At 38.5% G+C, this 21,986-nt stretch overlaps 2 protein-coding genes across 7 annotated transcripts; one reads left to right on the forward strand and one right to left on the reverse strand.

The window, feature by feature from the left end:
- Positions 1-411: 411 nt before the first annotated feature.
- LOC147330878 (uncharacterized) lies at positions 412-11,681 on the forward strand. Of its 4 annotated transcripts, none has more exons than XM_086292782.1 (6): positions 412-589; positions 2,528-2,697; positions 2,800-2,883; positions 4,285-4,335; positions 4,482-4,520; positions 6,906-11,681. In XM_086292782.1, exons 2-6 carry the CDS (start codon positions 2,593-2,595, stop codon positions 6,972-6,974), a joined length of 348 nt encoding a protein of 115 aa, XP_086148908.1. In that variant the 5' UTR covers positions 412-589; positions 2,528-2,592; the 3' UTR covers positions 6,975-11,681. The 4 variants fall into 4 exon arrangements, with proteins under 4 accessions (XP_086148908.1, XP_086148907.1, XP_086148909.1 ...); XM_086292781.1 differs by having other exon boundaries at positions 413-589; positions 2,475-2,697; XM_086292783.1 differs by lacking the exon at positions 412-589 and adding an exon at positions 892-1,019 and having other exon boundaries at positions 2,475-2,697.
- Positions 11,682-11,700: 19 nt separating this feature from the next.
- Positions 11,701-15,506, reverse strand: lg5h3orf18 (linkage group 5 C3orf18 homolog). Of its 3 annotated transcripts, XM_086292780.1 has the most exons (6): positions 15,144-15,506; positions 13,747-14,183; positions 13,618-13,643; positions 13,192-13,321; positions 12,997-13,032; positions 11,701-12,286 (listed from the first exon to the last, which is right to left on the reverse strand). In XM_086292780.1, the coding sequence occupies exons 2-5, from the start codon at positions 14,011-14,013 to the stop codon at positions 13,027-13,029; spliced, it is 429 nt and encodes a 142-aa protein (XP_086148906.1). In that variant the 5' UTR covers positions 14,014-14,183; positions 15,144-15,506; the 3' UTR covers positions 11,701-12,286; positions 12,997-13,026. The 3 variants fall into 3 exon arrangements, with proteins under 3 accessions (XP_086148906.1, XP_086148905.1, XP_086148904.1); XM_086292779.1 differs by having other exon boundaries at positions 11,701-13,032; XM_086292778.1 differs by lacking the exon at positions 12,997-13,032 and having other exon boundaries at positions 15,144-15,505.
- Positions 15,507-21,986: the final 6,480 nt, after the last annotated feature.

Raw genomic sequence — 21,986 nt, forward strand, 5'->3', positions numbered from 1 at the left:
TTAGCACTGTAGGTGGGGAGATAACAGAGGGACAGAGAGTGAAACTTTTTGCTTGAAACAGTGCAGACAGTCTGCTCTCACAACTCTGTTCTGCTGAAACAAACTGAACCTTTTCCTCCCTTCTTTGGGGAACTTCCCAGCCCCCAAACCCCACTTTGGGAACCCCGGAACCAGACCCTCCTGTCTGATGCCCGACTTTCTCCCTCTTAAGTGGGTGGTCCAGGGAGCTTTTAGGGGCGGGGTCCGCTGTTTCAACCCTCCTACCCTCGTTCTTTCTTGAAACATGCTTTAATAGAGAAAGTATGCAATGCATACAGCTCTGCTACAACCCCCCACTATACTGCATCTGGGGTATTCGTGACTGGACGTCTGGGGGATCACACACATTTCCGATTAGGAGGAGGGAGGGAGAGAGAGAGAGCGAGAGAGAGCGAGGGAGCGAGAGAGAGGGAGAGAGAGAGAGAGAGAGATTACCCTTTCATTCCAGCCAATGAGACGGTCGATACACTAAGATTTTCATAGTTGTGCAGGAGCACAAAGTGGAGTGAGTGTGTGTGAACTTCCAGGTAAAACTGCAAACCAACTTAAGGTAAGTCGAACCGCCTCTGCTCCCTCTGTTATTTGGCGCTGGCTGCATGGGCAGGATTGCTCAGCCAGAACACGGAGCCTATAGCCTAAATGTATGTCCTGCTTTTGAAAGCAGAGGTTTTGCACCTGTGTTGCTTGCCTTTGTCCTTGGCAATGTTTTTTTTTCCTCCTTCTTCCTCCAGCTCTTTCTAGCACACGGTTCATCCACTTTGGCGAACCTGTTATCGGTCCAAAAACCCAAACACATTAGAGATCGATTGCGCAAGTGATGGAAGCAGGGGGATGTTGTTTGGTCAGCGTCGACTTTACGCTTTAAAACACTGCTGGCCTGTTGCTCGACTGTTGTTTTGGCGTTTGCATGTGCCAGTTACCAAACTCAAGTCGACGCTTTGGGCTCACGGCTTCGCTTCAGGAGCGCCTCGCGCACCTTGGTAAACGCTGTAAAAGAATGTGTTTTTATGGTTGCAATTGCCGCCCATATGCAAAAAGTACATTCAGTCCCGTACTTGACTGCCAAACGCGGACTAGTTGAGCGGACGGTCTGCTGCTGCAAGAGAAGTGCACGTCGCCTGTTGAGCTGTTTGGAAACGAGTTTTAAAAGCGACGAAACGACGTCGTGCGTCTCGTTTGGCTTTAAATCGTTTCAAGCGAGGACGTATTTCTCAAATTACTCCGACTTCCTGCTTCGGTGCAGCCGTTTTTGATAGGCTGTGTTGGCAATTAGTGTTTGGCACATTCCTCGCAGAGCTGCCCGTTGTGGTAAGCGACCACCTTGGGACATTACCAAAAGTCAGTTTTAAGTGGTTATTTATTGTTTGTTCTACCCATGGAAATAAACCCATCACGTTTACAAATGGTTCGACCAGTGATCAAAGTGGAATATACAATGTTTACAGTACCAGTGCTATTAATCAGGCCCGTGATGGGCTGCAACTAGAGCTGAAACAAGTCAGTCGACAAAATAATTCACCAATTGATTTTTTAAAAATTAATTTATTAATTTATTTTTTACAAAGACTTAACTGGCAATTGTTGTGAAAATCGATTTAACGTGAAAAGTAGTTTTTTTTTTTTGCAAATGTATATAATGCAAACGTTATAGCCACCTGAATGTTGGTCAGGCAGTCCAAGCGACACGAAGACGTCCTGAAGGGCTGCAGGAGCTGTGAGGGCCATTTCTCGCCATTTTATTGAGTAGACAGTTAATCAGCTGTAAAGGCCTATTTAGAGATTACAGATTTACTTTGTAAATCTATCTTTTTGACCAAACCAAATACATTCACCTAAACCTTACACATTACTATAAGAAATTAAATGACTCTTACATTATCCAAATAGCTGTAGCTTTATTTCCCAGTTTTGCACTACAGGCTCCAAACTGTAAATTTACTAGCAGTTTCAATTCTTTTTGTTAAGTTTTTGCATGTAGCGTCTTTCATTTCTTGCAAATCATTGTCTGAGTTGCACAAGTTTTATGTCGCATCACCACACATACAACATGCAACGCCTAGCAGAGGGCAGATGGAAGTGGGGAGTGTAGTACAGTAGATGCAGATTTTGGATGGTAGATTGAGTTGTGAATATCTGTGCTACTTTTAGTCTCTGCACACCATTCTCATGTTTCCTTGCATTTGCCAGACCCCTGTCTGTGTTCCGATGAACTTGGTGCCAAGGCTTATGTATAAGCAGTTCCCACGCTTGCTCTTGGAAAAGAGTCCTGTGTGATCCTGAATTATCCTGTTAATGATGTCATTAAGCACTGATTGGAACTCATTGTGGTAATTGTGCAAAAAGAAAATTATTTGAAGTGGTATAATAGAGCTGATTATGCTAAATTTGTCAGAGACGATTGCTGCGCTGCATTCAAAACGAGTCATTTTTTCCAGGTTCCTTTGCTCGCATCTCCAGCTCCTGATACTCAACTCTGCTCCTCTTTAAGCCCTCGAGGCCGCTGCTCCAGGCTTTGATGCCCACACAGTTTGAAGCAGGTGGACAGACGCAGGCATGAGTAACAGTGGGACCAAAGAGCCATCTCCTCAGCCAAGCACTGCCCAGTCACCTCCTGAGCCTCAGCGTAGGGGCAGAGGTCGACCAAGGAAACAGCAGCAGGTAGGACTCCATTTATTAAGCATGTGAATGTGATGAGCTTTGCCTTACTGAGCCGATGGCGTGTTTACATCTACTAGATCCGCATCTAATGTTTCTTCACAGGAGCCTGTTGGACCACCAACTCCAAAGCGGCCAAGAGGACGACCAAAAGGCAGCAAGAACAAAGGCCCCAGAACTGCACTGAAGGTTGAAACTGATCAGAGTATAATTTCATCACAGTTAATTTGTTTCAAATAACCAAACATTACATAATTGAAATTGGCATAATAAGAAAGCTGAAATGGATGCAGATGCTTAGGGTTTAGTGGCAGTGTCTGCACTTTTTAAAAAATAATTCAGACTTTGCAATCTTAGTGGGCTTAACTTTGCAATGTACCTGTGTTAGTGAGGGGTTTTTTGTGTGTAATACAATTTAATTCAATTATACTTTTGTGGCTACAAAGCAGCCATCACAGGGGCAAAAATGAGGTTGCAAAACAGACAGAAAGAAAGACAAGCTCAAGTTAAATCACTGCAGTTTTTATGCCTCATGCGTTATTATTCTGACAAATAAAACATTGTCTTGTCAGGAACAACGATTACATTACATAAGTGGTTGGAAGTATCAGAGTGGATGGACTTCCTTACACCACCTTGCTTACACCAGCTTTAAAGACTTATTTTACTGTAAAGATCAGCAATTTTCTGGCAATAGACTCGTGAATGATTTGATTAGTCTTTTCCCATATAAACCAACCAATATTCATCGTTTTGCTGCTTGTAAAATTAGACAGAAATTTGTGTGCATATAAAAAAATTAGGTTTCACTGTAGTTTAAAAATAAAGTAAAGAAAACTTGCTGTAGAAGGTGTGACATCATCATCATCATCATCATCATTGATCCACATCTTGTAGTGGATCAACTATTTGGCTAATCATACAAAAATATGCTGAAAAATATCATTTGAAAATTTTCTGTTTTGTCAGGAGACATCAGACTCACAAGATTTCTTTTTTATTCTTCATCACTAGCTGTGAGGGGGAAGTGTTATTGTCAGGCAACTGAGCTTGTTAAACTTGTTACAACATGGCAGAGAGAGGTATTTCATGTGTAAGCCTGCAATTAGACATGGCAAATCACACAAATCCATCCTTTGTGTTTTCAACCTGAACATTTCTCAAAACAGAATGATTTTAAAGAAAAGAACTCCACGAATATTAATTTAAACGTTCCTCTTTAATTGTTTAAAATCATTTTACTTGGTTGCCAAGTAAACTTTGCACATGCTGATGCCTGCGAAAACTTTAATTTGGCATATTGTTCATCTGTGCAGGCACTGTACATGCATACAACTCCTAAATTCTGAAGTTTTGTTTCAACTGTTGACTTTACCAACAGGAGTTGTACAGCCCCATCAAAGTATTCACCAAAATGTTTCTTTAATTAAGGAAATGGTGCCACTCCTGAGAGGGGTGTTCCCCCCTTGACCTACAGGAAACTGTATCTAGCAAATAAATATGGCTGCTGGATTGAAGATTGAAAAACTACAATACTCTAAAGAAAACCACAGGATTTGTGTTTTCAACCGTTTTTCTCTTCCTCTGCAGAAAGTAGAGCCCATTGGAGAGAAGCGACCACGTGGGCGACCAAGGAAATGGGTATGAAGCAATCACTGACATTCATGGAGTTAATTGTAAATGTGTGTCCAAAGCCTCCAAGGTGTCTGTGTATGCTGGAGCTGAGCAGTCCTTGAGGGCTCGTTTTCCTTCATGTTTAATTAATTCTGCTGCCTCTCTTTTCACAGCCCCAGAAAGTAGTGCTAGAAGTAACTGAAGAACAGCAGGTGAGGAAAACGAAATCTTTAAAGGGCAGTAGGGTGGTCCGGTTTTGTTTTGATGTAGCACTTTGAGACGCAGGTTCCCACAACTGAAACGCTGTTGTTGTTGTGAAAGTGCCGCTGTTTGAATAATGGAATTAGGGCCTGTGTTTAAGATACGCTTGAGACAACTTCACAAAATAAAGTAAACCACTTAACATTCACAGCCGCGTTCCCCACTATATCAAATTTATGGCTTAACAAACTTAGCAGTGGCTTTGCGGCGGAATCCTTAAAACATTTACAATCATCAAATCATTGAAGTCTCTTGCAGTGTAATCTGCATTATTATAAGTCCCTTTCAGAGTTTGTGACTGTGGTGTAATGTGAGCCCTGCTTCAGTTGGGCAGAAATCTCATTTTGTGTCATACATTTACCTTTTGACTAATGTCAGTTACATTTATGTTGTGAGACCTGCAGTGCTGATTTGCATAGCTTATCTTATTTATTAATATCAAAAGTTCATCATCAAAGAAAAACTACATTCAAAAGTCCCTTGTACTTTTTAGTGAAGCTGCAACTAAAACAACACGCTATAATCTGGCCTGCAAACTCTACAGGGTGAGTAAAAAACAACAAAACAAAAACATTAACAGTTGCGCAAGTAGTGTATGCACTGTACATTTACATAACCAGTCTACTCACAAGTATTGATAAATATCTAAAACGAAGAGCAAAATACAAAAAAATGTCTAACATTAAGTTTTAAAATATTGAATCTGCTTGAAACTAGTAGATAAAGGTTTCTAGAAAGTTGCACCAGCTAGTGATGAATATTTATATAATACAAATAAATATTTTCTACTAAATGTTATTTGCCCCCTTTAAGATATTTAATATAGTATACTCAGTAACTTACAAACTTAAGTCCCTAAAATGACATGGTGTTGACATGTCCTCCATGATGCTGCAGATACTATTTTTTTTAAGCTGCCTTTAGTCCTGGTAGGATTTACTGATAGCAATAAAAGTGAGATAGAGAGAGAGACATGATGGAAACACAGCCGCTAATCTACTAGGATCCGCGGGTTATATAAAATTAGGCTTAGTGATGTGCAGCCTGTTGACTTTAAACTGGTCGTGGCACAGAATCCCATCCTCTGGCTTTGTCATTTTAACAGTAAAGTCCTTTATGCTATATGTATACACTCAGCTGCCACTTAATGCATTAAGTGTCACCATAACGCTCATGGTCCATATTCTGAAAAGTGTCCAGTTAGCTGCCTGATAAATTTGCAGTACTGTTGATCTGTATTGCAGTACTGGTAAAGTAGCAAGTGACACCAGTGACAGAACAGAAATGCCTCTTAGTGTCAAAATAAAGCCTTTCCTTATATTTTTCTGTATCTGTTCATGGAAGAACATCCCAAATAATTCCATCTTCTGAAAAGTGCCCCAAAATCTAACAATTGTAAAAGGGAAAGACTTTCAAGAAGCGAAACTGCCTTGTTTCCAGGGTACTGAAGCACATTGTCTTTAATGAATCCTTTTTACTCCCCTGCATGTTGCGTATCTGCTCTTTTTAAATATATGGATTTCACTTTGCGCAATGCTGTGTTTCAGTTCAGTACTCCTAGGATTTGTGTATGTTATAACCTTCTCAGGCCTTGGCACATTTTTACTAAAATGCAACTATAAAACCACTTAAAAAGTCATTACCTTAGCACATTTGATAGCAAAGCTGCCAATGCACATGCTTCTTGCGCTTCATGTACACTGACTTCATGAGGATATGCCAAATTCTTGAAAATTCACAGATGCCGTTGCTAAATTCCCCAGATAAACCGCCAGAAACATCATCTTGTGACACCAAGTGCTTCTCTGTAACTTTGGTTCGTTTAGCCCTTTTTTTTCTTCTTCTTTTTTTTTTTTGAATTTCAAATGAAGTTGCACAACAGTTCTCACCGAAGCGGGGCAGTTCTCTTGATGCCCCTCGTGTGTCTTATCGCATCCTCTCCACTAAGCAGTTTGTCAAAGGGGTTGAGATGCTTTAAGAACTGAAACCGTTGAGACAGACTCCATTTCTCAGACGCACACACATGAAGGGGAAGAATGAGTCAATATAGTGAGGGGAAACCTGCTCTAACTGTTCTCTTCCCCTGTCTTTTTGGTTTCCTGATGTAACCGTCATCTTCCTCACATTTCTGGGTCTGACAGCTGGAACCTGCTTCCTCGCACGCAATCGCTCCATGAGATTTTAACAGTCATTCTTGTATTCTCGTGCGTTTTCTAGTATTGATTCATGTGCTTGAGCATCATGAGTCAGTAGACCAAAAGAGATAACAACAAAGTGAAAAAGTGTTTTGGGTTTTTTTTGTTTTTGTTTTTTTTTTGGGTGTCCTGCTGTTCCAGGGCGCTTCAGAAGAGGCTGAGGAGGGTCCCTCGTCATCTCAGGCGGCAGCACAGGAGGAAGGGGAGTAGATAGGGCACCTCTCTACCTACCTCAAGGTTTGGCCTCCGATAAACAGGGGTTTAAATCTGACTCCTATCTGTGATGGGGATTCAGGAACACACAGACACACACACACTCAAAAGTAATTGCAGTCAGTAATTTCTTCTCCTGATGTGATACCTTGGATTTGTTATAAATTTTTTAAGAGTTTTGGATTTTTGGTGAGCAAACTGTGTTTTAACATTGGAGTATTTGATCTTTCAGTAAGGTTTATTGAATAGGAATAGTTCCACTTTTTGGGAAATGCACTTGAGACATACCATTTTCACATATAAATATGCCGTTCATACCTGCAGCATCTCTGAAGCTCGCACACACATATTGTCTCATTTCTGAAATCTAAAAATGTAAAAGCAGTTTTTGTGGTCGTTTTAGACGTGCCTGCTTCTCATGTGACTTTAAGCAGTAAAGGAAAAACAAAAAGGGTGCATTTCCCATAAAAATTGAACTATTCCTACAAGTATGCCAGCTTTCCTGAGCCCCTTAGTGTGCATGGTTGCGTGTGAGCGCGTATGTGCGGCGGTTGCATGGAGAGGGGACTAGGCTGCTGGCTGAAATGAGACTGGTTAAGAAAAACAAAGGAACCAAACTGAATTGTTTTTATTGAAACATGTTTCTAAATCAAATATCACAAACCCTCGTATGAAACATCGTTACAATATAGACATGGTGCGCTGAAGTCATTATGATGAAAGTTGTGTGAAAGGTTTAAACTGAAAATGAAATATCAAATTATTTGAGGTGTGGGGCAGGGGCTCCTTACAAAAAAAAAGAAGATTAAATTGGATCCAGGGTTTTGTTTTTCTTCAATCCAGCAGCTGATTTGAGAGAAATTGTTTGAATATTTCATTTAGAAAAGAGAAACCCTTCACACATCATTTAGTCAACAAGGATGTTGACATGTCATTTTTTTTCACTCAGGATTTCACTATTAACAGTGCTTTTACACCATATTGAAACCTCAGGTACAAAACTATTCAGGAACATGTTGTCTACTCAGAAATAATTATGGTGCTGTGTTTGTTGTGCATTTCTGATCTGTATTTGACATTACCAGTATGCCTTGACACAAAGACCTCATTTAAACCTCAGTTACCTTCAGCTTCTTAATCTCTCATTCTACCTCAGTAACACAAAATGATCTCCTGCAAAGTAATCCTTCGCTCCCTCAACAGTGATATACACAATTACTGTACACACACACACACACACACACACGCGCGCAAACACACACAGGTTTTTGTGCAGATATACAGTACGATTAAACACGAGGTTTTCAGGGCTGCAGGCCAACATGTGGAAGCAGATGTTACACTCCAGTCGGGGAGTACAAATAAAAGCATCAGTATAATTTTTTTTTTTTAACTGTATTTGATATAAACTGAAGTGAGATTTTGTTTGTTTGCTCTCCTGGGAAATAAAATGCAGCCAATAGTTTACAACAACCTGATGAAATACTTGCTTTTTAGGGTGCAGTTCCTCATGAAATACTTGTTTTTTGGGGGTGGGGTGGGGATTGTTATTCTTTTCTCATTTTTATTCTATCATGTATTTTCTGATTCTTACACTGTAAATTGTATGTGTGACACTCTTAATACATGGCAGCAAATAACCACAAAGTGCTGAAATACATAAGCGTTATGGCTAACTTCAGGCACCGGCCATACCAGACCGACTAAGGCTATAGCAACAAAACACCTCGTTGTACTGAAGGTATTGGGAGTGCATTTTATGGTCTATCAATTAAACAAGTTTAACTTTATTTAGTTTCATAGAGAGGAAGTGCATCATATCTTGTTGCAAATTTTACAGTCTTCCTTTAAAGGATTGTTTCACTTACCTCTAAAAGCATGCAGCTACATAGCTACAGTACGTACACCTCAATGCAACAAAGTGCATGGGATTTATTTTGTGGTGCTTAATGAACATTTTCTGTTGAAGCTACTTTCTACTTAAGAAAATGTTAACAAAGTGGTTTAAGACTTGTCCACACTAACATACTGTGGTAACTCCCAGTCTGTAAGAACTCTATAAATAAAACTCAGTTCATCTCCATTGCATTCAGAAATCTTTAAAAAAAAAAAAAAACGAAATGGGAGATTTTCAAATAGAAACATTAATTCAGAACTAGCTGCATGCCACCAGAAAAAGTGAATGTAGTATTTTTCACCATGAATACAGTACTGTGCAAAAGTCACCATCATTTCTATATTTTGCATACAAGGAGCCAGACTTTCTTGTAATTTTTTAGGTGGACTTGAGCAATAGTTCTCCAGGTTTTCTGAAGGTCTTTCAAAGTTTTTCTTTGGATATTGGCTACTTTCAATCCAGTCTTTGTAGCTGACCATTTATATAGAAATGTTTTTGTTCGTTAAACCACTAAACGCTGTGCTGGGAATCATTCACGCATAAAAAAGGCACCTAACTCAAGGGATGAAGAGTGCTGTGTCTACACATAACAGACAACTTGGCAAATAACCAATTATAAGTTCTTTGTAAGTATCTTTGGGCGCTTAAAAAGAACAAAGACTTCTTTAGTTGAATCTACAAAATATAACAGTTTTTCAGGCAAATACTAGTTTTGCTCCAACAAGGTGACTCCTAAAGATCTACTAGAAAGAAAATCCAGCAAAGCCCTGATACAGGACCTGAAGGGTATACCTGACCCTTTAGCTCAGGGGTGTCAAACTCAAATACACAGTGGGCCAAAATTCAAAACTGGAACAAAGTTGCAGGCTAACATTAATATTTATTGAAAAAAAAATCTTCCTCCAGATATAAGAATGAATCTTTTCTTATGGATCAAATAAGTTTTGCTGGAAAACTGAATATGGAACAAGCAAAGCTTAATACTAAACGATATATATATTAGCTGTATAATACCAGTAGGCCATCTCTAATAATAATTTGGTATGGCTTCGCGGGCCAAATGTAATTAGGCTGCGGGCCAGAGTTTGACACCTATGCTTTAGCTGATTTATTTAGTGTTCAAGCCTCATCAGAAATGGTTTTCTGCCCTTCTTAAGGCAGAAACGAGGAGAAAAGGATGAGGTATGCCAAATTACACAAAAACTGGACCAAAAATCGGTGTCAATGGGGCTTATGGATTGATGAATACAAATTAGAAATTTTGGGTACAAATCACAGAAAGGAACACTATCAGTCATAGATTGGCCTCCTCAGACCCCAGACCTCAACGTTATTGAAGCATTGTGGGCTCATCTTGAAAGAGAACAGAACAAAAGAAGAGCTTTGATGTCCTTCAAGAAGCCCGGAGAACTATTCCTGAAGACTACTTAAAGAAATTACAAAAAGGTTGCCTAAGAGAGTTCAGGCTGTGGTAAAGAATAAATGTGGTCATACCAAATATTGAGTTTTTTTCCTTAGAAACTGTATTTCCATGTGTCTAAATGTTTCAGTAAGTTGGTGCACTTATTTCCAAATTTCCTAGCAAAATTTAAAGAAATGAGTGACTTTTGCACAGCACTGTCTCTGGCACCAGACAGTAATGCAGGGAAATGAAATTTACAAAAAAAAAAGTAATTGAACGTTAAAGGTATTTTATATATATATATATATATATAATATATATATATTATATATGTTCGTAGATAGTAAATCTGGTTTCTATCATGAATCAACATAAGTAGCCACATAGATATATAGAATAATCTGGAGAGCTCAGGATGTCTTTTTTCCCTCATGGAGATGTTTCTCATACAAATGACTGAATCCTTTATGTCTAAAACATCAGAGGTTAAGAAATTTCCTGCCTCCATGTAGTTTAAAAAATGTTTTGAGAAGTCGTTTTGTGAACATTTATCCAAATTAGATATCACTTACAAGTTGCTAATTACTGCACATTACTTGAATATCACCATTATTTACTGTATATATGTTTCTTCCACGTAAAATGTACTCATATTATCACTGATATTTTGTATTTCAGTCATTTCATGTATTTCAGCATTGTTGACAAAATTGCAGCCGGATTAGATATTGATTCAGTGTTCATCTGCATTGACTTTAATTTTGTTTTTTGCTTTTGGGTTGTTTTTGCTTTTTTTTTTTTTTTTTTTTGACTATGCTCCCTGGACTACCTCTGAAAACCAACACACCGGGGTCATCTCTGGGGGAAACTCTTGGTTAAATATGTCTAATAGTTCCCATTAGACCTGCAGGTCATGTGGATCATGAAATTTTGAAGTAACTGTCAAACTAGTACTGTTGTAGTCCACATCACTCATCTCACTACATTCATATGACCATAAGTGAATGGAAGTCAGCCTTAAAGGGTGCCTTTTAATTTAACTACAGCTGAGTCAATGTGTGTTATTTTACAAGAGCTGTCTAGATATTTACTCTCTAAATGGGGACAATGTTTTGTGATTTTACTGATAGTTATATAGTTACATACAGTACTTGATCCATTTTCAACTCTTGAAAAGGTTGAAGTGTAACTTGAGAAATCAACTTTTTATGCCTTACTCTTAACACCATTTTGTAGTTATGTTATGTGTTGATGTGTCCTCATCCACTTCCTTAATAGAACTCACAAACCTGTGATATATATTTTGTTTTGATTCTTTACCTTGTGATTTGTGTTACTCAACGTCTGCGCATCACTTATTAATAAAATATCACCTATCAACTCCTTTGTTCTAGATTTGTACAACAAGAACATTTCATTAGAAAAAGGTTTAAATAACTTTAATGTACACACACGCAGAGAGACAATCCTTAAACGCTCACAAAAGAATAAACCGACTGGGGAGAAACACTTTACTTAAGGATGGAAACACATCCAGCTTTGAATCTTGTCAGGAATGTAGGACCAAAAAAAAAAAATCACTAGAACACAGATATACACTTCTCTTTTATGAAACATAGACGTAGATACTGAAGCTCAGAAGAACTTTCCTGACAAGCTACCGAATATTTTAACAGCAATGACATGACATGATTTTTTTCCCTTAAAAAAAGTGCATCCCACTTCATTTGTGTGCCCATATGATAACAGTGCAAGATCATACGTGATGCTTCCCGTTGCCCTTCTCCACCATACATGCAACCGCTGCCGTTCCACGCATGGTGACGATAACCTTCATCAGAGCTCCAGTTGCTCCGCCACACAGTCTGGTTTCCCTTTATAGAGGCCAGCAAACCTCGCAAACTGATTTTATCCAATGGAAGAGAGCTGTTAAGCGTTGAGAGCTTTGGCTACATCTGTGAAGACAAGACGACTGGGCCTTTGTGTTGTCCCTTGGGAGCTTGTAAGAGTCTGCAGGAAAGCGGTAGCAGAAAGCAGGAAAGCGAAAACCGTTACATTAAGATCATGTGATGACACAAGCTTTATAGTGTCATTAGTAATAAAAGACAGAAGGAAACTATAACAATAACTAAATTATTCTTTTCCCAGTAATGTTTTGCTACTTTTAGAACAATAAGATCACCTACACAGACTGTGCCAGAAGCCACAGACCACAGATGATGTAAATCATAAAATCCGGAATTATGAAAATACCGGCATGTGTTATAAAACTGATTGATGCCGTTGTCCTGGTTGTTTTACACAGCCAAAATAAAGTTTTGAAAAAAATATTAAGGTTTGAAAGCCATTTTTAGGCTTTCAAATGCATTTAATGCACAACATCAACAAGGACACAGTGGGATAGATTTAGTCGACATCTGAAAACTCTGAAAATGTGTTTGCTTCATGTGGCCCCTGGGGTAGTTTATGTGTAAGGATTTAGTTGAAAGAGTGAGAAGGAAAGGATGTGAAAGGTAATATGAATGTAGGTTCAAAGGAAAAGGCAGTATGATGTAGCGCTGTTTGTCCTCCATGTACATACTCTAATGCAGATTAGGTCAATGAATTAGAGGTTGTAGTTTATTTGAGATACAGATACAAAGACAGCATGAAAGAATAAGGGTAGTGAGAAAAGGGGGTTTTAGAGAAATGGTTGAAACGACACACAGGCCATACTTTACCATTTTTTGCCTTTTATAACTATGCCATTGTCAAAACTTAAAAGGAATTAAAGAAAATAAAGAATTATGACAGCGAAAACACTAAACAGGAAAGCAATGTCATAAGAAAAACATACAAAAAATCTGCACTGAAATCTTCAGATTATACATAAAAATAAACACAAACAGTAAAAAAAGAAAAACTGTCAGTCCTACCTTGGCGTTGGGCCCTGTGATGCTGCCTTCCCGACCGTGATCCAGTAGTTCCTGTTCCAGCAGGTCATCTTGTTCTTCAGCTGGATCGAAGTTGTACATGGGCATGAGCTGGTGTCTCAATTTCTCCAACCTGTGTGATGACAGGTTAAAGATGAGTAAGGGGGAGGAAAGACTTTGAAATTAACATAATAATCATGTTGAACACACACTGAGCCAAACTTGGTGCCCTCTGTGTGATCCTAGTGGTACTAATTTGAGCAAATGATTTGCTTTTTTCAGGAATGATTATGCACTAGATCTCAATGTAAGCTTAAACCCATGAAATACCTAATAAAGATATGTTTTAGTTGAGTTAATTGATTATTTTCCTTTTGTGAAGACTCAAAACAGATGGTAATCCAGCCTTGCTTGGTTGTGGCAACTTACCGCTTCCGTTTCCTGATATACAGCATCTGGAATGGAGAAGCAAAGATATGACGGAGAAAGTTAAATAACTTTTATGTTTTATACTGTGTGAAATGGTTTTGAAGAGACCATGTTTAAATGATTCCTTACTATTGCCACTGCTAAGCCAATGACTGTGATGATGCCAAAAGGTACAAGCAACATTCCCATGCCTGAGCTCTCAATCACGACTTCTGGCAACGCGGTGGCATTCAAATTGGTCTCATTTGTCGTTATAGTCACAGTCATTAACATTCTTGAGGTGATATTGTCTCTGCTTCCAGGACTTGTCGAGAGGAAGGGGATCGTGGAGGTTGTAGGGGTTGTGGCAGTTGTTGAGAAAAAACTTGTAGTTGTCCTAGTTCCATTTGCAGCCATGTTCGAGTGTAGCTGTTCCAACTGGAGTGTGGATCTTCACTATTTGTGTAGATGCTGTTATACTGCTCAGCTTCTAGTGTGTGTCATGATCAGCAAAAGTGTCTTCGTGCTGGTCCGACGTCTCCTGAGGCATCGACGGTGCTTTGGCCATAAGATCTGTAAAATAAAACCTAACACACGAAGGAGAAGCTGATAACTATTTTGCTACAATGAATCTGTAGAAGGTTTCATGTGATAAAATGAATTGAATGAACCATAACCATATATATGAAAATGCTTACATCCTATTTTCTTATTGCTTTTTTACTCATGATTTAGTTAGATCTTTAAAAAAAAAAAAAAAAGAAGAAGCAAAGAATTAACATTTCACTTTTGGAACCCTCACCCTCATATTTACTCAAACCATGGTGATTGTGCCAGTGGGTTGTGGTAGGTGTTTTGGGCAGGATGTGGGTCGTAAACGCACAGAAGGAAATCGGTATGCAGAAAAAAAAAGCTTCATGAATTTCAGCGGAATGGTAAGCGTTCAAACTTCAATATGCACTGTGAGGAAATGTGTTGGCAGCGTATTCTAACATCAAAATCAACTTACATCCACCCCCCCACACACACACAAACACACACACACACAGGTTCCATAAATATCCTCTGCATCCAAGACTTGGTACATGTACTATGCACATCCCATGAGAGTGCAAAGCAGTTTTTCCTTAAGATTTACATTATATGAGGAGTGCTAAAAGACGAACATGCTTTCCATTTTGTTATATGGTGACACAGAAAGGCATAGACATATGATCCATTCCTCCCTCCTCATCCTGTCTGCTTGTGCTCTTAATGAGGAACATGTGCAACTGAAGCCAACCAATGAAAAACAAAGACTGGATTCAGTCATTGCTCTTGTCCAGTTAGCAATTCCTACACTCCACAAAGACGGAGCATGCAACATTTTACATGGTCTTTGTGAGGATGATTGTATGATTGTATTACCATGTGATACGGATGCGTGTTATGTTCAGTTAACGTGTAGTGGATCTCAGCTGTCCTGCACTAACAGCTGAAGCTAATAATCCTGCCACCAGGACCAGGTCTTACTCATGTGTCCTCTCAGATTAGAGATCCATACGTACCTTAACATACAACATGCATGCTCAGAGGTGACCTGCGGCAGACTAGGGGCAGCTAAAGACAGAGAATTTTCACTGTAAGAGGCAACATTTGCTCCAGTATTTGCCCCTCCTCCTCTTCTGCTTCCCCCTTTAGCAATGCAGGTATTGGACAAGCTGTTTACATTGACAAAACAGCCATTTTCTCTGAAGATGGTTTCCACACGTCAAAGAAACCCTACCCTGGTAACCCCCAAGATCTTCCTTTCCAGTTCTTTGATAGCCTCCTAGGATCTACTCCCGTCGTCTTGCCCTTTCTTGTATTTCACACAGCAGAGGTTGCTCTGGGGATGCTGCAAACAGAGATCAGTGCGGCAAGCTCCCTCCCCCTTTACCCTGCAATTGGTCTAATGGCTTCAAGATGATAAATGTGGTTGGCTCCCTCAGCTGTCTGTTTGGCTTTGCAAGGATGAGAATGGGATTTAATGGGACTGCACACCAGATGCTGTCAGACCCGTGTGAATGACTGCATCCGGGTGGCAGGTCTGAGGAAATTAACCCTGTGATGTCTTCTGTCCGAACCTCAATGACCCGAATTCCCCCAGGAACACATGAACAGAAGAAGAAACCAGCAAAGAAATTAGCATTAAAAATTTGTTTCACTGGTAAGGATTTGCACAGTTGCACAAAAATCACCACACAGATAAGTGACTGAACACATTTTATTTTCCATTTTTTTGTCGATTTTAAGAAAATCTGTAGATTCTTCAGGTCATTTTGAACAAGTTTCCAGTCATCATTGCCACAAATTCTGAAAAAATAAAAATAAGGACCCAGATCTGTCTCAGGATCTCCTCTTAGTTGGATATGCCTAAAATACCTCACAGAGTAAGCACCCAAGAGGGACCCTAGTCAGATCCCAAAACTAAATAAGCCGGATCCTTTTAATTGTGGACTGTTAGGAGTTTCAAACCCTTCATGAATTACTGAGTTCCTAACTCAATGTCTAATAGACCCGGCAGCCACCCTTCAGAGGAAGCTCATTTGTAGATTTAGATAAAATGTGTAAAAGCAATAATGACTTGATACACTAAACATTTTCTGATTGATTTGAACAAAATAAAATTTATCACAATCATTGAAATGATAAAATATAAAAGAGAATGCATATAACATGCCTTCATAATCAGTCTCCATCTGCCTACATTGATATTAAACATGAAAAAAATACTAAAGACAAATTCCAATTAACACTAAGTGAAACTACGATGGCGTATTAGGGCCACATTAAGAAAATTATAAATTATTGTCCAATTTGAGAAAGAAGATGAAATGTGGAGGTTAAAGTTGTTGTTTTTTTCAAGTCAAACACTGCCATGGCTGATATACCCTCTACAAAATACCTTGTGTATGATGAGTTAGTGAAACAACTTGATGAGCTGTCTTATTGTGTCTTGTGACGCAACACGACTGGATGAGAGTGTGACCATCGACACCCTTGCATCTGTCCATTTCCAGTAATTTTATTTTGCAAACCTGGCCAACTCATTCAAGTTTGTGTGTTTTTTCCTTCTGACCAGAAGCAGCTTTCTGCACCATCTCTTCAATGGTGTTATACTTCTCACACTGTGTGTATGTGCTAAAAATAATAATTATTTTTTACTAATACTGATCCCGAAGTATGATTTCACTAGCTTGTCTACACAGGGCATTTTGTAGAGCGTATAGCAGTCGTGGCAACTTTAATCTCCACATTTTGACCTTTTTCCTCCCTTTATGCTCAAAATGAACAATAATATTTTTATTCTTAATGTGACCCTAACACTCCCGTGTAGAAAACAGTCTGATTAGCATATCCATGCTTACTGTGTTTTTCGCAGAATATGTTATAGCTTGATTTGAATTAGGGAACTTTTGTGCCGTGTAACAAGAGTGGAGAAGTATGATGTCTTTGTTACAACTTTGTTGTGTTTTACTTACTTGAGCGTGTTCAGGCAATATATTTCTTACCCTCTTTATCAAATACTCTAAAAGCAGCTCTGAGTTCAGAATCCTGGTTCTTTGTTCTTTCATGGTATAGAACCATGAGACCCAGAAAGCTTTCATAGTTAAATACTCTTTTTCCTGAAACATCGCAAAAATAATACATTTTAATCTGCTCCATGTGTGATTTTTATGCATAAAAAAAATCAATACATTTACATGTATAGGGGCTACATATACCCTTTTAATTACACAGTACATAATAACTACACCTAAAGAAGATCCTCTCCAAGCAATATATCTCCTTTAAAGGGATGTATTCTACAGATATATATCAAAATTGTGGGTATGTCTCAGCTTGCATTGGTTCAGACAGAAAACGGAGGAGGGAGGTGTAAAGAGAGCAGGGAAGACAATAGGAAATCGGAAACAGGAAAGGAAATTGCAATATTTCCTCCAGTTCTTCAGATGAAATGACACATAACATAACTAACACAGTTTTGCTAAGTTAAAGTGACATGAAAACTATACTTCAGCATAAGTTAAATCCCAGGAATGCAGTGTTTCAGTGCATCACAGGTCATATAATGGTTAATTCATTATATCATTCATTTCACAAATGCAAGAAACTTTTAAATCACACTAGGAACAACTGAGGAACAATGAGCATTTCATTTCTACAAAAATTAACAAATAAATGTATAATTTAATAGTTTAAATGTTGGACTCTGTGTGTGTGTGTGTGTGTGTGTGTGTGTGTGTGTGTGTGTGTGTGTGTGTGTGTGTGTGTGTGTGTGTGTGTGTATTTTCGGTTGCTTGGGAGATTCGGCAATGCAAATAATCATAAAACCACTAGACACTTCTCAGGTTACACACTGTAAAACAATGCCACCTAGTGATTCACAGAGAAACCTGCAGTAAGACTGCGGCATACATAATGTTTTTAAATGCATTTTGGAATATTATTGTTCTCTGGGAAAGCTGCTTCATAAATCCTTAATCGATTAAGATGTGTATTAAAATTCTGGGCCCGAATAGGCACAAAGGATAATACCACAAATATCTTAAGATTAATTTATCAGATCAACAAACACCAAACAGCAATTTCATATCAGCACTTTTCCTAAGTTGAATAAGCCACATTATCGCTACAGCATTTTACTTGTCTGGTTTGGGCTGATTCTAAAGAGATGAAGCTTCCACTAATGCGCACATTAATGTGCAGTGGATGTAGAAAAAGACATTTCTAAAGTATGTAAATAGAACCGGTTTACGTGCAACACAGTATAATAAAGCATAACAACTGCAACAACTTGATTAAAGCTCAATCAGCAGACAACAGAAGTAGAACCTTAGAAAGTTCTATGTCCACTTGCTAGATAGATACAGTACATTGCAAAAGTCTTGAGCCATGCCATACCTAGCATGTTTTGCTAAGAAAATGATGAATAGGTGCAGTGATTTATTGAAACATGTTCAAACATAATTTGAAATTTAGTATATAAGGCAGAAACGGTGTTTGTACACTTGAGAGTCAATATTTGGTATGACCACCTTCATTCTTCCACACAGCCTGAACTCTCTTTGCCAGGTTTTCTTGTAATTTCTTTAAGAAGTCTTCAAGAAATGTTTTCCACGCTTCTTGGAGGACATTCAAAGTTCGTTTTTAGAACAAATTTTGCATTTTTGAGAAGAGCTGCTAGTAACAAAGTGCCCAAAGATACGTTGTCTGTTACATGTAGACACAACACTGGTTCACCTCTTGACTTTGGTGCTTTTTTAATGCTTGAATGTATGTTGAGGTGAAATGGTTTAACAAACAAAAGAAAAATCCTATGAAAATGGTCAGGGGCAAGAACTGGGCTGAAAATGAGTGAAAAAGCAGCCAATGGCCAAAGAAAATATTTGCTATTCTTCAGTCTAAGATCACTATAGAGAACATATGGAGAAATTATGGGTAGCTCAAGAACTCTGCAGAGTAAGACAGAGGGTTTTTATTCCCATAGCAAGGAATTTTGCAGGTATCTTCTTTGTCCACATCTTTGGCCATCTGGATGAGCTCGCTCTTGGTAGGATTGATTCCAGTTAAACTCATCATCCTCTCTAGCTCTTGTGTCTTCACTTCTCCATTTCCTTCTTCATCAAACATCTCAAAAATTACATTGTATTTTTTGATCTTGTGATAATTTGCTGACCTGGAAGGAAATGAAAATGGGGAAACTTTTTAAGAAGCTGCAGTTTTATGCTGCCAACTATATTTATTAGAGGATTGTTAATCATGATCCTAAAACCTCTCATTTCAAGTTAGTCATTTTAGATATTATTCAAATTAATAACTATTAATAGTTAATTCTCAAGATAGCATACTCACCAATTTTTCAGGATTATATAGAAACGAGTCAGTGCAAGTACTGTGTGTACCAAAAACACTTAATGCACAATAAGAGGATGTCTTAGCCTCATCATTTCTAAATGTTTAATGCTCTTTCCCCAGAGTTTAGAAAAGCCTGCCAGAAGACCATTTATGGCACTTAGAGGGTGGACTTGCTAATCACCCATGAGGAATAATTTGATACTGATCTCACCCATCAAATGCAACACAGCTACACTGGAAAATAACTAGTTTGTATAGCTTTAAATTCGTCAAATATCCGTATTTTTAGAGAAAGTAACAGCAACGCAGCAAAATATTGTAAACAATCAGATGCATTTTTGTGTGACCTCAGTGTCACATGACGACACAGTTATGGGAACTGCAATTAGCTTAGTGTGGCCCATTAGCAGGTGTTTGCACAGCCCCCCGGTGACTTTTATGAAAGCTGACATCCAAATAAGGAGGCACTCAACTGCAAGATGTTATTTTCAACATTACAATGGGAACATTAAGAATTTCACATTTGTTAGCTGAGTGAAAGAGCTGTGTATCAGTGTACACCTCATTCCTCTTGTGGGCTAATTCAGTGCAGAGTGCAGAATTTAAAAGGACACAACATAGAAATCAAAATTAAAAGTTATGTGAAGCTATTAGCATTTAATATGTAGATTAGGTAATAGGCAATGAAATAATAGTTACTTTTTAAAAAAAACATTACTACCAGCTGTCAGGTGAATTTCATGAGCTGAATTTACCAGGTTCCTGTCCTTCTAGTTAAGCAATTACATGGCTAATAGATCATTGTGACATTTGCAAATAAAAATAATATGACCGGGAGAATTCACATACATTGAATTATAACTTACACAGCAATGTGGGAATACTTTTCTTTCTGTATCTGCATGTTGAAATCAAATAACTGCTTTCATTCATGATCAAAATGTAATATTAAAATGATACTGACAAGCCATAATAAAGATGGTCATGATAATCCAAATGTTATGCCATTTGTTTTTATTCCACGGGGTCACTCAGAGGTATGGTACTAAAGAGATTCTATGTATTCTTCGTTTTGCTGATGGCAAAGATTATAGTAGATAAATCCTGTCGTAAAATGTGAGTCTAACAAAAATAAAGAGGGAAAGGTAAACACAGTGGCTTTTCACATGCTGTGTATTAAGAAGAGATTTGTCAAACACTATTTTCAATGCAACCGATTCCCATCTTGTCTTTATATTTTTATATATATGTGGACCATCAGTACCAATAATCGATTCAAGGTTTTCAAGGTTTAGTTATGCAGGGTAGTGATGGATGATGAATGGATGATGCGAGAAGGAAATGAATGTAGGAAGATCAGGTCTTATGTCATCTGAGCCTACTTTGAGCTCCAGATGGTATCTTGAAAATGGAGAGAAGGGAGAGTAGTCTGATTGAAAGAGGAAGGATGGACAAGATGCAGCGAGGGCTTAGATAATGAGAGGATGTGGTGACGGGTATGAATAAGATGGAATTTGTGAGGCAAGTGAGACAAAGAGGTTGGTAGTCGCTAACTAGGTAGCTAAGAAATTTGCCTGACAGGTGATTACATGTGGAACTTTAGTTAACGTCTTTACTACATTTACTCAACCAAATCCATTGCAGGTTTTTTTTTTTCTGTATGACATTCCTGAGCTACTTATTTTTTCTGGTATGGATTAATTGGATTGTTATATTCTAGTTTGTCTAGTATGTATTTCTTACATGAACTGGGTCCAATTAGGATTTTTTTACGAGTGTATTTGTGCATCAGATGACTGCTTAGTATGACTAAATTAAATATCAAAACCGCTCATGCCACCAAAATAGCTTTATTCTGTCAGGTCATGAAACGGGACCTCTGGGGGTGTCCTGTGGTATCTGGCACTGTGAAGTTGACGGGGGATCCTTTGGGTCCCATGGATTGTGGGGTGGGAACAGATAAGGTTTGTTTCATGCCATCTCACAAATGCACTATAGCTCACATGGGTAAAATAATGCTCGAGGGCAGGGATCAGCCTTGAACCATCTCAATCTAACCCCTGATGTCCTAAGAGAAAAGCAAAACAAATGCCAGTGAAATCAGAGTGTAATCACTGATGAAGGAATCTTGAGGTGAATGACTGCACTGGGTCCACACAGCTATTTAATTTTAATTCAGTGCTGTTTTTTTTTGTTTTTTTTTTAATATCAGTGACCTAGTAGTAGTGCAGTAGTACATATCATACAACTGGCAAGATGTAGGCTAATTTAAAATGTATATAACAACTTTTTCATTTGGATTTTTTAAGCCTGTGCGGCCCTCTGGGAAAAAAAATCTTACCTACCCCCTACTCTATCAGTTAGGGATTCATGGAATGTTGAGGCAGGGTCAAGTAGCAGCTATGTCATTGTGTCTTTGCTAGGGTGTGTATACTCACTCTGCAAGAGCATTTTGGCTGCTGGTGCAATCAAAGTAGCATTGATATGTATGCTCACCAACAAGATTTTCC

This window comes from Aulonocara sp. 'chitande type north' Nkhata Bay, linkage group LG5 (assembly GCF_057382095.1).
Source record: "Aulonocara sp. 'chitande type north' Nkhata Bay isolate Kocher_YH1m ecotype deep benthic linkage group LG5, A_spYH_male_GT1.1, whole genome shotgun sequence".
Lineage (NCBI taxonomy): Eukaryota > Metazoa > Chordata > Actinopteri > Cichliformes > Cichlidae > Aulonocara > Aulonocara sp. 'chitande type north' Nkhata Bay.